We start from the raw sequence: 14,756 nt of genomic DNA, 5'->3' as shown, positions 1-14,756 counted from the left end.
CACATAGGATTACAGGCGATAGAATTCCAGAAACTTCGTTAGATCGATCAGGTATGAGTATTTTTCTACGAGACGCGCGTCTACATCGGCATCGGCGCTATTGAGCTCGGTAAAAAAACTTTTCAATGTCAGAAGCTCTCGAGAGTCGAAATTTCTCTTGATGGATGTAGCCGTGACGTAAGACACAATCCGGTGAAGAGGATTATTAGCATTCGTTCGCGAAAACGTGTTCGACCGGTCGATACCGGCGACATCTTTACAAAAATATGCGCGCTCAAAGTATGATGCAAATTTCGGCGGACATATGAAATTTTCGAAGCGCGTCTCAATTCGTCATTATCCCTCGTCACGGGTATGTTTAAAATGGAGCGAGCGGCAAGAGCTTATGCGTGTTTGAAAAAGGTTGACTGCATTTTTATAAATAACCGAGCAAACAAGCGCGCGCTCTGAGTTTCGTCGTTTTTTCCTCCTCACTTATTCGACTGTACCCGCGGTCGCTTCTAAGTTCGACTTGAATTTGCCCAATCCGCTTCTTATTTGTTCCAAACAATCGTAAGACAGACAGACGCGGAAAAATGTAAAAAAATTCCGACAGCGCGGGCAACTTTCGAAGCCATCGCTTCGCGCGAACTCCGTCACTCTCCGAGCAGCCTTTCGCGGAAAGGAGACGCGAAGCGATCGCCGAGAGAATCGCGACAGCAACATAACAGCTTTCGCGCGTGCAAAGGGGAAAACGAGCGCGCGCCTACTGCACCATACCTCGATCACGCAGAGCGCTGTCCCCACCCTCTGCTTCATAGTTGCCTCTTCTTCTCCTTTTCCCTCTCCCTGTTCGCGCGATAAGTAGGGAGTATGTAGTAGGCGCGTATATCGATCGTCACACTGCACTATGGAACGCGCGCGCGGATTTTGCGTCTGCCAATGTCGCGCACGGACACGAAACTGAGCGCGCGTTTTTCGAATCGGCGTCGAAGCGTCCGTTCTCCCTCTCACCTTTTTCGAGAGTCGCGAGAGAGGAGAGGAGCCAGTAGTCGTCGCGCCAGAGAGATAAGCCTGCGCGAGGGTATTGGGCGAGAGACGCCGATAAGGGAGCATCGCGGGGATTAATTAATTATTGTTGCCGATGCCGATACTTGTATGTATGTACATTATATACTTACACACGCGCGTCGATTGTATCCGAGAGATGGAATATTTTGGTGATGGGCTGACGTAAGTCATCTGCTGTAAGCACATATACCGAGCTTTCACGTGGTTTTCGAGTGATACACGTGCTATACCGTGGTTTTGTATTTTGAGTTCTATTATCACTTGCCCGAGGTTGACTTCGATCCTGGAGAATCGCTGTGTGACAAGCGTTTAACGGAACTAACAACATTGACGCGGAAAAAATATTTTTGGCGCTACATGTAAGTATCGGAAAGCAAAAAAGCAAGCTTTATAGTCTCGTTGAGCTAAATGTATCCCGAAGTTGAACCGTATCAAATCAGTAGCGTTAAACGCTTGGCCGATAATTCAGCTAATTTCGTCTTTCGATATTTCCGTCGATTAAAATAGCGGGACGTGCGTAAAAGCTTAAATTGTGTCATAATTTATTCACCTGTGCGAGAGGCACAACAGGTTGGTGCTGACACGTGCGATCCATTAAATTTTTGTCGCAGTTATTATCTTTCAAACTTGCGAGATCAATCCAGTATTAGTGCAAACAATTTTTCGAATGCCTTGTTATGTAATTTTTTTGGAGCGATTTCAGAAGTGAAGTACCTCAAAATATATACTAATGCACATCAGTTTCCTTCTGTACATATACGTTTAGTCGGATAAATTACGATTAATGATTATTATCTTGTTACTTATATCCACGATAAGGAGATTATGAATCAGCTGTGCAGTGGTTAAGCTTTTTATATAAATAGAAAGAGAATCGACTCAGTGAGGGTGACAAAAATTATTAGTTCTGAAATGACAATATTATGTTGAACAATTTTTTTGCTTATTTATTATTGTGATCTTATATACGATAAGAGAACGTTATTAGACATGCGGATATCGTATGAAACAAGCGAACTTGAACACAGATGTAAATACAGCTGAGTTTACAATGCGATACTACAATAATTATGCTCGTCCGTGTAGACGCTTTCGAAGAAAACCCATTTGAAATAAAGACTTTACGAGTGTTGCGTTATTTCGCGTAAAAAATTGTTACTCCTTTGCGACTGTGGAGTACATAAGTACCTAGTTATAATGAGTTGTAGTTGTTGCACGCTCTTCAAGTATAAGCATAGTAGATCGATAAAATTTATCGCTACACATAGAATCAGACGTCATTGATGTTGACAAACACATAAAGAATGTAAATGTATGGGTTTTACGCAGAAAAGAGGCCATTTAAATTAACTTTGCGCATAAAAATTTCTGGTGTCTGAATTTGTAGATGAATTCTGTACTATAGGAGGGACTTACCTCTCTGCCTTTAATATGTGGCAGAAAAAAAAATCATGATTATCAGAGTTAAGCACAGCTGATGCGCGCAAGCTCGAACTTTTGATCATCTTGTGAGATAACAGCAGAGAGTTGGTGATTTTTCTCATACATTATGCACATTATTTCAAGTAAAAATAAATTTCATGAAGCAAAATTCGTTCAAAATAATATCTTTTCGTATTGTACACAACACATATGTAGACACTTGACACTTTTCAGGTGATTTGAATTCGCATCTCGTCAAGTTGCGAAAAATCAACATCGATTTAAAATTTTACACATCAAAAGCAACACAACTAAAGCACAAGCATGCGAAATCACTATGTTCGAAGCTTCCTCCTCCATTACAATATCAAGCACCATAAACCGTTTGAAAATTCAAAATAAAAGACAGTACTCCAGGCAAAGGTCGCGAAGCTTTTCGAATCGCCGCATAAACAACACGGTCGCGTGTCTGTCCGGGCACCGGTTTAGCTCACTCCTTATGCTATTTTCTTTAACGAACACGTAGTAGCAGGTATGTACGCTAGCGCCACGCGGCGCATCCGACTTTTGAAACTTGCAGTCGGGCCGATCGATGCGGGTTTGTTAGATGTTCGCGACCGAGGTGACCTCATATACTTACTCCTTCCGAGATCGAAGCGTAATTGGTCGCTAATGATTCGTAAAGAGAATCGATTTTCTGTTAGGCTATGCTTAATACTATTATGTACTCGGCAAGTATATTTTGCTTGTTTAGTACACGATAACATGCTCTATTTTGTTTTGATGATTTGGGGGTAAGTTATGGCGAGCTTTCAAGCACTAAACTGGTGGAAATCCTGAGTAGAAACTTTTCACATTCATTTCAGGCTCAAAACGAAAGGCGAATTGCATTACAGTTTTACACATATGACATCGATAAAAAAAAATTATCATAAGTCGAAACGTTGTACTTGATAAGAAGTGAAAAATTATTTTAATGGACGTTATATGATTATAATTTTTCAACTTATTTTAATAAAATTGTTAGAGTACGTCCAAAATGTGTACATACTTTAAACACGCACACACACACAAGTTCATACATACACAGATAAAAGTATACAGTATACATAGGCCCAACTACCTGGAGTTCATTGCGTCCCCGCCGGACTATAATATATTATAGTCCCCCAACGCAGCAGCGCATCAAATAAAACACAAATAAAGTACCTATGTTTTATCACATTCTCAATGCATATTCCTGATATATCCAACAAAAATTGATTCTAACTTTAAGCTCTAGGCTAATAACAATAACTCTAAGAATAGAAAAATTGTAGAATTTGATAATTAAATTAGAATTGGCGTACGAGCGTATTGCTATACAGAAAGAGTATGTCAACTTCTTAAATATTCAATCGACAACGATTTTCCAACATTACAAGTATACAAGTATCACACTCACAAAAATAACTCTTTATATTGCTAGTGGTATTCTTCTCAAATGTTATCTTAAATGAGCCGTCTATTATTATTACGCAGAAAAATTGAAATCCATAATCAAATACCTTATAAATCATAGAAATATATCATTTAATTATAAGTTCATCGACAATAGCTCGACCAAAAGAAAAATAAGGCATGTAAGGCAACCTGCACGGGAAATCGTGAGTAGACGCGGAGCCACCTGATATAAGACTTAATGAAACATCTGATTTTCAATGTCATATAGCCAGCACTTACGGCCTCGTGTGATACCAGCGTAGAGAGCGCACGAAGAGAAATGAAAAAAAGGATGACATTGAGGAAGACGTTGCAGCGTTTCGCTTTTACTGTACGACTAGGGAATCTAAGTGCGCTTTGCGCCTCACTTCGAGCACTCCTTATCATGTCATCAATGCTATCGTTCCAGAAAGATTTTTAATTTTGCCGCCTGCTGAGCACTAATAGTTTAAAGCGTTTGTAGGTTATGTAATAAAATTCGCGATTCTTAATTCTTGTACCAGATCAATCATCACTTTTTTAAGAGAGGATTTGCGCTGCGCGCCCACACGTCGATCGCTCGTCGTTTGACCCGCTCCTATAAGCTCCAATGAGAGAGTCTATTTATACAAAATATAGTTACAATTAGATACACCAGCAGCGGAATTTAATGCACGTTTACTCGAATGGATTTACTCAGCCATTGGTTTTACATCATGCGCGCATGTAAATTAATTAAAAAAAAAGTATTAATACCGAATATTATAGGCTTTTTTCCTCATTCCTTCTACGAAGATAATTAAAAAGTGGATGCCTTGTCTTGCCATCATATTTATTCAAAATAAATATAGCCATGCATCATTGTCTAATGCAAAAAAAAAACACTCTCACAGGTACTCAATAGATCGTTATAACGTATCACTCGTTAAGACGCTTTAAAACATTAATTCTTAATGATTTCGAGACGTCGAAGGATTCCTTCTTTTCGCTAGGGTAATTTGTCTAACGTATGTGTTTATCGCGTGACGATCCGAGCTAATTGACAATAACACGACGGACGTCCACGGTCGATCTTTTTTTCATTTATTAATAGAGCGAGGAGTGACTTTTGTCATTTAGGAAAATCATGCAGTTTGAAAAATTGTTAACGTTTGTCGTAACATTGGTCGAAGAACATCAGAAATGAGATTTTACATAAGAAGTGCGTTTATGATGTTTTGGTCTGCTATATAACTGTACAATTTGATAACACAAATTTGACATTTGCTCGCTATTCATTTGTAACAGTAGTGGGTAGATGTTTCTAAAAGATTTTAAAAGTAAATGCCAATTAAAATTACTACGTTTTTTTATATTTTTTCTCCGCTGCGTATTTATTTCTGATAAATTAACATACGATATGATTTCCAGGAAGAAAGATAATGACGACGACGATTAGACAGTTGATAGAGATTTAAACATTGATTTCCACAAAACTGAAGAGCACGACAAAGATGTATTTATATCTAGACTATACGACTATTTTGTTATTGCATTTGCGATAAATTCGAGATAAGCCATGATTAATATAACTTCAATGATACAAAAAGCATAGACTATATTTCGAAGCTGTGCATGTTTGTAAATAAAGCAACAAGTGGCGTTATCTATCCGCGACTGGTAAAAGCCCAGCTTTGACCTTCCTAGATTACCGACTGTGCTTTTGGCGCGTGAGCACTGCCTTATCTCATCCGCCAATAATGCAGATCTCTTCCGAATAATCCCTCTTATTGGCGCTTTATTCAATTTTGAAAGTACACACAAATCTTTGTGAGATCGTATTGTAATCCACTTTTTTTTTATCGTGAACTCGTAGTAGAAGTACATAGCATAAAAATTAATTGAGTCGCATTATTCGTGTTTACTTTCCTGGTAAAGTTTCCTTCTTTCTCGCGGAAAAGAATGTCGAAGGACATAGACAAGGTCGTATGTGTGTTGCACCCCACGAAAAACGCGCAAGCGAGATGTTTTTAAGTTTATTTTTTGTGACCTTCCGCCGCGATAAGTCTCCTAACGGCCAGTGACACCTCGTACGGTCAGTTCGAAAAATGTACAGAAGCGAGCAAATTTTGATTGTTTTCGAGAGCAGAGATTTATCGGATTATCCGAGAGTGCGTATATCATATATCGGAGATTTTGAGTAATTTTAGTTCGCTTTGAAGGTGGCGGTTTGTCTATTTCTAATTGTGTCGCATTTTTCACGAGAAAGCATTCCGGCGGAAGTATTTTTTTGCTTTGGAATAATTGGCGCCGTGTGGCTCTCTAAATTGAATAACTTACCCAAGGTTTCTGGTAAACAAGTTAGAATAGAATTACATTTAAGGAGAACTGGTACGTACCTGAAAGCAAAAAGTAAAATGTTATTCCATTTATTGGCGAAAGAATTGGATATATTTATATATTACGTGTACTCAATATCGTTTTATTTTTATGGAGAAAACTTTTTAATTGCTCGGTTTTGATAGATTATGATACAGAGTTAAGCAGTTTTTCAATATTAATCCTGAGCATAGTAGGACAATATTTCGAAAATAGGTTCAACTAGACCACTATGCAGGCTTTGCACTGTTTTGAAAAAAAAAACCGTTACGTAATCAACGAAATAAAGTCCTATAAAAATACTTCAAGTGACATTCGAGCTTCATACTTCTCGAAATAACAAAAAGAAATGTGATCCTTAAAATTTCACAAAAGAAACAACACTACCACAACCACAACATTCAACTACCCAACAAAACTCGAAAACGGCACGCACATCGTCGGGCACGAAGACTGAAATCATCCGCGGATACTTTCTCTTCTTCCTCGCCATCTCGGCAACCCCTTCACACTATAACCATTAACCCTTAAACGATAACTAAAAAATAAATAATCAACACCGGAACAACGATAACAAATATAAATAAACCTCAACCGAGAAGGACGACGTCGAGTCGCGATCGGCGCGGCATGTCCAACTGACGAAAAGACACGACACACGAGGGAAGAACGCAGGTAGACGTGTGCAAATGAAGAGAGCCCTGACAGAAGGAGGAAGCCGCGGAGGCGACGAGGGGTCAGCTGCTTTGCATCGGACCCATTAATGATAATGCATGAAAATTTATGGAAGCGCGCGCCGAGGGTCAAGCGGATCCCGATCACGTGCTAGTGTGTGCGCTTGGAAGTGCGAGTCGATTGTCGTGGGAGGGATTTCTGGGATATTTCACTTGGCTCGATGATGCAATTCAAAGGGATGAGGATGCTGCTGCTCGGTGCGCGGTATTGCGTTGTGATTTTGCAGTTTCCTTAGCGTAGAATCGTGGATGTATTTTCTGAACACATATTTTCTTTTCGAGCGTTTCATGCGCCTCGGCGCATATAACGCGTCAGATTATGTTATTGCTGGATTTATTTACACGAGTAGTTCATACAATGTTGAAAAGTTCTAATCTTTTGTGTCGAATTGAAGATGGTTGGCATAAAGGCATAATGATTAGACGTAGTTGTTTATAATGCAGAGCAAAGACTATGATTCAAAGAGTTATTTCAAATTATTTTTTTTCTAATTCAATTAAAATTTCTCGTCAAAGTATAACATGTTTGCGAAAAGACCTGCTTGTAGGCAGAATTTGTTATTTTAATTATAAAATTATACAAACATACATAAATCAGTTCGCACTAAAAATCCCAAACGCGAACCTTCCACTGTAAACCAATACGCGATATGCCCAGAAAAGGCGTTGTTCCAATTAAAGCGGAAAAAATCACCACGAAGCTCTTCCGAAACCAGTTAAGTATCGTCGGCCAGGTAAGGAACGTTTCAGATTAATCGAAACGCGAGCTACTGGTGAAATGTGCTAATCGGCCATTCGTCAGAAAAGAAAAGTTTCGTCTGCATTGCAGTTATACACTCTGAACCGGACGAAGATATACATAGATGCTCCGACTTCTGGTGCTCCGATGCGAAACACGTCGTATAATCTCTCTCGCTCATTTCTTTCTTAAAATAAACTCCCGCCCGCCTTCGACGAGATATAGTTTACTGTCCGAGAGAATGCGCTGCGGAGGACGGGCTAGTTTCGCGCGAACTTTACGGCGAAGTATGCGAAAGGTTAATGTCAAGGTGAAGCTTCAGTTGATATTTTGAAACGTGAGCAACTTAATTTTTAGGAATACAGTGAGAAGAGGTTATCGGGTCTAGAAAAGAAGACAGAGAGAATTAGTCACGATAAATGCACGCTGATGCAACGTTTCCGCGCTGATCCTCATTGTACAATGGAGTTAGTCACGTTACTGCAATACTCGTCATTGGTTTTTGATAAAAACGGAGGAAAATAGTGCGTGCTAGAAAACAGCCAAGTCGCGGGTAAAATACAACAAAATCAAAGCTCTTCAACTGGAACTTATGATCGAGTCTTTCATCAGCCAATATACCGACGCGAATGTAGACAGGCCAGCTGAGCTTAGCAGAACGCCAACAGCGCAAAAGAAAGCAATAGTTCGCCTACACGGCTAGTGCTGACTCGCGCAGTTTGCCGGACACACGAATGCGTGGCGCATACACGAGCGGAATTTCTCGTGACTTTATTCCTGATAAAACGCGACTGCTCATCACCAGTTGTTAGACGACTCGTATACAGCGAGCCTCAATTACGCGGCTTCAATTTGCGAGCTGCTGCGCGATGAAGACGATTGTATATGTTTATGGGTATGGAAATCGATTCACGAGGATTTACTTTGTTGTCGCATGTGACGCTCGAGTACTCGAGTCATCGGCGATTTGTTCTAGGCTACGTTGTAAATGAATCTACGATATATGCGGTTGGGATATAGTAATTGAGTTAAATTTGAGAAAAATATTTACAAGACAGACGGACACTACATTATAATTGAAAGACGACGAGATTATTTGGCTAAAATAAATTGCAGAATAAATGCGCACGCGCTCTCACATACGAGAATTCTTTCGGCACGACGTGATAATTCGATCACGTCTATATTTGTCTCAAGGTACGTGTATAAACGCTTATTTTGTTTCTTTGCGGCAACGATTGTCTCGTATTTGCAGAATTTACTAGGCATCTTTCGGTGTCGCATTGTCGGAATGAAGAATTTAGACAATTGTGGAATACTTTTAACAAAGGATTTTTCGTCTTGACATCGACTGTTGGAACTGTGCCAAACAAACGTCGCAAGAAGACAAAGCTATTGTTTCTAATGTATCATCAGTCGTTAACTCTAGTGGTTTATAGATGCTTAGTGTCTTATCAATTATTCGCGAGCATTATGAACTGTGTCATCACATGGTTAATATGGTTTTGGCAATTTTTTTCAGACGCAGCGTACTTTAATTTAACTACTTTTAATTCAAGAAATTTACGCCTGTTTTCGTAATCCGAGAAAAACAGTGTGCAGTGCAACAGGTTGATATTAATAGTTTCACAGAACAATAGGGTTGAAAACAATAGAAATGATTACTCAGAAGAGTGTCACTCTTAGTTTCCTGGGGCAGCGCCTCCGAAGACAGAAAGATTCGAAATAACAGCTAACTTTAAAAAAAGAAGACAAACGCTTCGTATAAAAATAAGTATATGATTTAGGCGCTATCCGTCAAAATAGTTTACGAAATATAATTGAAAATCATTTGAAGCGAAGCAGCGAATGTCGATGTCGACGCGCGAATGCCGGTTAACATCATCCCCTTCGCTAATTAAAATGTTCCTCTCGCAAAGTTTTGCTTTATTTCTCAATTAATGAGAGCACTGACAAGTCGAAATGAATGCAAAGTGCTATTCGGAAAGCAAGGATGAGTCTAAAAATAGTAAACGACACAATTAATAAAGATTACGATTATTGCACAAAGTTTATTAGATACCAGATTCTTGTTCACGTTACAAACAAGATCCAAAAGATAAATTATGATAATGCAGGTATTTTTTATAACAACACAATTACGAAACTCGAGTACATCTAAAATTTATTTTTGCTCAATATATGACGCATTGGGAAACTGACTTCAATATGATATCAAAACAATAGAAACGAATCCCTCGACGTCGTTTAAAAGATCACAGAAAAAGCGACAGGTCGCAGGTTGCACGCCGACATGTGCCAAGTTCGGCGGCCTGTGAATTCACGTGACTCACAAACGCGCCGCACATCTCTAAACGACTCGAGAATAATCATCGTCGGGATGCGTGTATGCAGGGGGTGAGGAGAATGAAAGAGCGCTATTGTCTCGCTCCGGTTGCGAAAAGCGAAATTAGCCGGATTTGTTAGGCCGTGAGATGACGAGAGGAGACGGTGACTTTGAGCAAGAGCATACGAAAACGGCGGGGTAATTAGGGTCTTGTCGAATTTTCTGATTGGACTTCGAGTAGTAATTCTTAATAAAAAAAATAGTGACCTGCTTTTTAAACTTATATCTTAAAAACCACGGCATCCGAACATAATTTCGCTAAAATTTAAACAATCCTGACTAAGGCTTATCCTTATAAAAAATATTCCATCCATCCTCGGCACTACAGAGGTCTCTCAGCTAAAATCGCGAAAATAGGTGGAAGATCTCGAGAGCGTGCGCTCGGCGGTGCGTCTAATTTATACGGGGCATGTATATAGAGAGGCAAGCGCGCATCGGGCATAGCAGCTCGCCTTGAGCCGCTATAGCACTTATACAGCGACTCCTGCACACGCGTTAATTATAAAATCAGACTAAGTAGCTCTGCTGCAACCGTTGCAACGCTCTAGACACGTATTACATGTATTATATAGCAGTATACACCTCGCCTTCGGGAGACTGTCTCCCGACAACACGACGGTCTTTTCTATGGTAATCGGGACTAAAAATTCCGTTTCTCGAGCTGATTGTTCCACTCCGCGCTGGGCTATTTGGCTTTGTATTTTGATGGGAATCGAACGGCTATCGGGACGGAAACTTGAATGTAGATCTAGTGGAGATTTCTGGAGGGTTTTCCGGGCTCGTGGCTTTATTCGATCGTGCGATTGGATTTGCTTTTGATTATATAGGTTAATTCGCAGGATTTTTTCAATTTCAAACTTGATTTTTAGAAACGCGACGATTCGAAATTTTTTAACGTATCTTTGAAGGAATGCAACTAAGCTTTGAAAAATAACTTGGAACTGGTAAAAATCAAAGGATATTATTTGAAAAAAAAAAAGAATTTTTTTTATACACAACCCAACTGCGTTATACTTCCTTCCCTCCGAAATTTGATGCATCTAAATTTCTAAAATATTTCCCATTTTCGCTCGTTCCAAACAAAGACAAGTACACAATAGTCGACACAGAGGCGGTTTCTCGATAGCAGTCGCAAAAAAGTGATATCCAGCGCCGTCTGTAGACAACCTTCGACACTCGCGCGATCGCCGCCGCGTTTTTCTCTTTTGTACACACTTAACTCGTCGACTAATATCGTCGCTTTTGACGCAATCGAAGCTCTGATCTATGCACGAGCCGCTAATCGATTTTCGGTAAACGTCAATATTGGAAAGTCTCGAGAAGCATCTTCCGATTGTTATGCTAATCCTGTACTATGCATAATACATCTTTCAAAATAATCTAAAGAATGTTCTTGTTTCTGGATAAACTCAAGCGAAAAGAAACTATTTTGACCATTAGAAATGAGACTTGTGCCGTGTGTCAATCAACGCCTGACACTTTTCAATCACGCAGTACCGGCTTTGTGCTAGATGCAAATTTCCAATTACACCTATATGTGCACAGAAATATTCGCCGCAACTTCTTCCACTTTTACGAAAATACTCTCTCTCTCTCTCTCTCTCTCTCTCTCTCTCTCTCTCTCTCTCTCTCTCTCTCTCTCTCTCTCTCTCTCTCTCTCTCTCTCTCTCTCTCTCTCTCTCTCTCTCTCTCTCTCTCTCTCTCTCTCTCTCTCTCTCTCTCTCTCTCTCTCTCTCTCTCTCTCTCTCTCTCTCTCTCTCTCTCTCTCTCTCTCTCTCTCTCTCTCTCTCTCTCTCTCTCTCTCTCTCTCTCTCTCTCTCTCTCTCTCTCTCTCTCTCTCTCTCTCTCTCTCTCTCTCTCTCTCTCTCTCTCTCTCTCTCTCTCTCTCTCTCTCTCTCTCTCTCTCTCTCTCTCTCTCTCTCTCTCTCTCTCTCTCTCTCTCTCTCTCTCTCTCTCTCTCTCTCTCTCTCTCTCTCTCTCTCTCTCTCTCTCTCTCTCTCTCTCTCTCTCTCTCTCTCTCTCTCTCTCTCTCTCTCTCTCTCTCTCTCTCTCTCTCTCTCTCTCTCTCTCTCTCTCTCTCTCTCTCTCTCTCTCTCTCTCTCTCTCTCTCTCTCTCTAGTCGCCTTCGCAGAGTATATGTATATTTCGAACTGTCATTCTTAAATAAGTAGATTAGAGTTACAATATCAGTCGTGAAATCTGAGAGTGCATCTCGCGACAAGCGAATTGATATATAGCTTCGAGACACCAAAATTTTTCCTCTTCATTCAAGTCAGAGAGGAGCGTAATGTGAATTCGTAGCAATATCATTATTATTATTACACTGAAAAAAACACAGTCATTTTAACTGAGCTCGCAGCAGTAATCCGTCATTGTACGAAGACTCGTGACGCATCGCAGGCGAGCATGCGTCTATCTAAATAGACGCATGATCGTCTGCGATTTCTTTTTATCTCGATAATATACAACATCCGCCGCAGAAATATAAACAACGATTAGTCCATAACCATGCGCCTAGGCATTTATAGGCACAAAGAAAATCTCCATCTGCTCTTGCATCAATTTGCCAAAAACGATGCAAATTTCTCAGCTTCGCGACATTAGTCATACAACGCGATGACATATAGCTGTGCGCGTCGCGCCGCACGTGTGTCCGTTTTTCGCGCAGCTAAAGGAAATTTGGCAACAGTGCCGCGGGGGTCATCGCTTCGCACGAGACGTGTATATGAGTGTATCATAAAGCAGGTGTGGGCCGCAGCAGCAGCAACGGCGATAGCGTCGGTATCATCCTTGGGAGTGCGAAAATAAAAGTGACTTTGGTTTTACATTTTTTTCGCTCGACGAGGGGAGACAAATATTTTCGGAGTTTTTTGAGCAAAGGTATATTGTCGGACCGGTCTTTTTAACTTTTTGGAGATGATTCATTGCCGATCTGACGAAACACTTTTGTATTTTAGATCATCGGTTATTTACGCGAAATACGATGCCAGTGATCGGGAATTCGAACTGAATTTCCAATTACTGGCATCGTATTTCGATTTCCCGACGATGATCGGCATTAAACGAAACACTCACCTGATTTTATCAAGCATCATACGTACACGCAAATTTAGATCGAACACCGGTATCTTGTGTGCAGAATAAGGTGGTTTACAGACGTGGACACCGATAACATAGTTTAAGTACAAGTGTTCATGCGAATGAAATAACGAGTCCTAAAAATAAGGAAAATTAACCGTGCAAAATCTTCTTCTAAAAATACTCTCAAGATATTCGCATCGTACGACAATGACTCTCCTATATACTATCTCCAAACGTATAAAATCTCGTCCTTCATTTAATCTGTGTGCATATAGCATGCAGCAGACGCTTTGGTTCCGATTCTCGAAAAATATTCGTGTAAAAGAACTAGCCCCTGCACTATTTTCGTTCGAAATTCTCGGCGGGAGATTTAAATCGCGCGCGAATTAATTTCGCGCAGACAAATCGAGGTCGGCGCAACAAAAAAACAGTTTCGGTGCATCGCGAGCATCGCCCCCGACGACTTTCCACGCGATATTTGTCGCGGAGCTTTATTTATCCCGATGAGCTGCTTTGATCGGAATCTCATGTGCTCGCGATTGTGTTTTAATTGCACATCTATTTTCGCAAAAAACGCCTTCAAGAAATGTATCGGAATTTTTTTTCAATCATGCATCAACCTGTAAATATGCTTCTCAGGCATGAGTATAATGCAGAAAAACAAAAAGACAATTAGAGTCATTATAAAAAAGCTGGAAAAGTTTTTTATTCAATAATTATCTTTGAATTATATCTTACAACTGTTTAAGCTCATCGCAAAAAGTTGATTGAGTTCAAGTGTAAGACACAAATTGAATTTGCATAATAAAAATGGAAAAATATATCAAGTAAACCATCAAAACAATAAACAGAGTCATGAATCGCCCATCCAATCAATTAAAATCACGTTATATATGTGCTTTAGAAAATAAAAAAAAAAATAATAACCCACCCACGCACGTAGCGCCAGTGTTTCGTGGACCATCGCAGGAGAAAATACTCTAATATAGTCTCTCGCGATGCAATAATAAATCGTGCGCGCCATTCCCTCTTCGTTATTTCTCTAGACTCGCGCCCCTTGTGTTTCCGCTCGCGCACGTTTCGCGTATCCGATTTCGCGCGTCGCCTACTCTTCGGCCGTAAATAAAGCTTGTCGCTCGGTTGAGCGGCGATAAAGCGGCCAATTTTTAGCACTCGTTGAGTTACTCATGCGAAAAAAATTGTTGTATCTAAATCGACCAGTTGGAATTTTCGAAATATTTTTAAGGCTCCGACAAGACACGCATAATGAATACATCGTCTCAATTTTCAAGTCATCTTTCATCTCCTAATATTTAAACTGCAGTGCATCTATTTCATTTCATCGGCCAAAATGAATCATCCTCGCACCAGTACCAAATAAATTCTACGGCAACGATTATATGGGTTGTATAAAATGTATTTTTAGCTCGCGTAAGTCGGTAACAAATAGAAATAGAAAACGAGGTTTTCGACTTTATTTTCCCGTGTACAGAGTGATACACTGCCACAGAGTATAGTGCCATAT

General features: G+C 40.1%; 1 protein-coding gene across 10 annotated transcripts in view; it reads right to left on the bottom strand.

The window, feature by feature from the left end:
* The window catches only part of LOC100120332 (segmentation protein cap'n'collar), a 96,338-nt gene that overhangs the window by 64,382 nt on the left and 17,200 nt on the right, over positions 1-14,756 (bottom strand). The window contains exon 1 of one of the 10 annotated variants that reach the window (XM_031928875.1): positions 6,728-6,853. The exons of 7 other annotated variants lie outside the window; for them this stretch is intronic. In XM_031928875.1, the coding sequence (XP_031784735.1) occupies positions 6,728-6,784 (57 nt within the window). In that variant the 5' untranslated portion in view covers positions 6,785-6,853. Of the gene's footprint in view, positions 1-759; positions 1,565-2,466; positions 2,638-6,727; positions 6,854-14,756 lie in introns of those variants that run through there. 2 more of the 10 variants (XM_031928877.2, XM_031928873.2) reach the window with 2 other exon arrangements.

Source organism: Nasonia vitripennis, chromosome 4 (genome assembly GCF_009193385.2).
Source record: "Nasonia vitripennis strain AsymCx chromosome 4, Nvit_psr_1.1, whole genome shotgun sequence".
Classification (NCBI taxonomy): Eukaryota; Metazoa; Arthropoda; class Insecta; order Hymenoptera; family Pteromalidae; genus Nasonia; species Nasonia vitripennis.
Note: the sequence above shows the minus strand (reverse complement) of the source record. Positions and strands in the feature narration are given on the sequence as shown.